This window comes from Frankliniella occidentalis, unplaced genomic scaffold (genome assembly GCF_000697945.3).
Source record: "Frankliniella occidentalis isolate FOCC.00 unplaced genomic scaffold, Focc_3.1 Scaffold3729, whole genome shotgun sequence".
Classification (NCBI taxonomy): Eukaryota; Metazoa; Arthropoda; class Insecta; order Thysanoptera; family Thripidae; genus Frankliniella; species Frankliniella occidentalis.
The window spans coordinates 1-1,662 of NW_026270783.1; the positions used below are offsets into that span (position 1 = coordinate 1).

The 1,662-nt window shown below is 53.5% G+C and overlaps 1 protein-coding gene across 1 annotated transcript; it reads left to right on the plus strand.

The window, feature by feature from the left end:
* Positions 1-6: 6 nt before the first annotated feature.
* LOC127752078 (uncharacterized protein DDB_G0271670-like) lies at positions 7-1,626 on the plus strand (the record flags this gene model as incomplete). Its single annotated transcript, XM_052276626.1, has 1 exon — positions 7-1,626. A coding segment is annotated over one exon (1,605 nt), but the record flags the coding sequence as incomplete, so codon positions are not given.
* Between the last annotated feature and the right edge of the window lie 36 nt (positions 1,627-1,662).

The window sequence follows — 1,662 nt, forward strand, 5'->3', positions numbered from 1 at the left end:
ACTGCCGCGTCGACCACCTCTACAACTACTGACAATACTTCGACTACCGCTAGTGACAATACTTCAACAAGCACCACCACAGAAGATCCAAGCTCAACCACAACCACGTCATCGTCTACAACAACGACGACGTCGTCGAGTACAGAGGTGCCCACGACAACGACTGCTGCATCGTCGACGAGCACAGATGCAACGACTGCGACTGGCTCGACCAGCACTTCGTCGTCCTCATCAACAGCATCCTCGTCAGCATCGTCCAGTTCGTCAACGACGTCAAGTAGCTCAGCGATTTTGGCTGATAGCAACACTTCGAGTACAGCGACCGATAGCACCTCTACAACCACGAGTGACTCGACATCCACGAGCACAACGACTGAAGATCCAAGCTCAACATCCACTACTCCCGCGTCCACTACATCAACGTCTACTGACAGCACATCAACGGCCGGTAGCGACACTACTTCAACAAGCACAACCACAGAAGATCCAAGCTCAACTACAACTGCATCTACTTCTTCTACAACCACCTCGTCGTCGACCACAGAGGCTCCTACGACAACGACTACTGCATCGTCGACGAGCACAGACGCAACGACTGCGGCTGGCTCGACCAGCACTTCGTCGTCCTCATCAACAGCATCCTCGTCAGCATCGTCCAGTTCGTCAACGACGTCAAGTAGTTCGACCACTGCGGCCGCCAGCAGTACTTCTACTACGGCGACTGGTAACTCTACAACCACTGGTGACTCGACATCTACGAGCACAACGACTGAAGATCCAAGCTCAACAACGACTACTGCAGCATCAACCACATCGACATCCACTGACAGAACCTCGACTACCGCTAGTGACAGTTCTTCAACAAGCACAACCACAGAAGATCCAAGCTCGACCACAACCACTTCCACCTCCACGACCACGGCATCGACCACAGAGGCACCAACAACTGTTGCATCCTCGTCGACAAGCACAGATGCAACGACCGCGACTGGCTCGACCAGCACTTCATCCTCAACAGCATCCTCGTCAGCAGCATCCAGTTCGTCAACGACGTCAAGTAGTTCGACTACTGCGGCCGCCAGCAGTACTTCAAGCACGGCGGCTGGTAGCAGCTCTTCGACCGCTAGTGGCTCGACAGCGACAAGCACAACGACTGAAGATCCAAGCTCAACAACGACTACTGCCGCGTCTAGTACAGCAACGTCAACTGACAGTACGTCGACTACCGCTAGTGACAGTACTTCAACAAGCACGACTACCGAAGATCCAAGCTCGACCACAATTACTTCCACGTCCTCTACTACGGCCTCGTCATCGACTACAGAAGTTCCCACGACCACAACCTCTGCATCGTCTACGAACAGTATTGCGACCACCGCGACAGACTCGACCAGCACTTCTGCCTCCTCGTCCGCATCGTCCTCAACAGCATCATCCAGCTCCTCATCGACGTCGAGTACTTCGACCACAGCTGCCGCCAGCAGTACTTCCAGTGCGGCGGCTGGTAGTACCTCAAGTACCGCCACTGACGCATCATCTACAAGCACAACCACAGAGGATCCTAGCTCAACATCGACTACTGCAGCGTCAACCACAACGAGTAGTGGGTAGGTTTCTTGTTATTTATACTGGTAGCCCTCATCTATGTTGCCTACATTTATT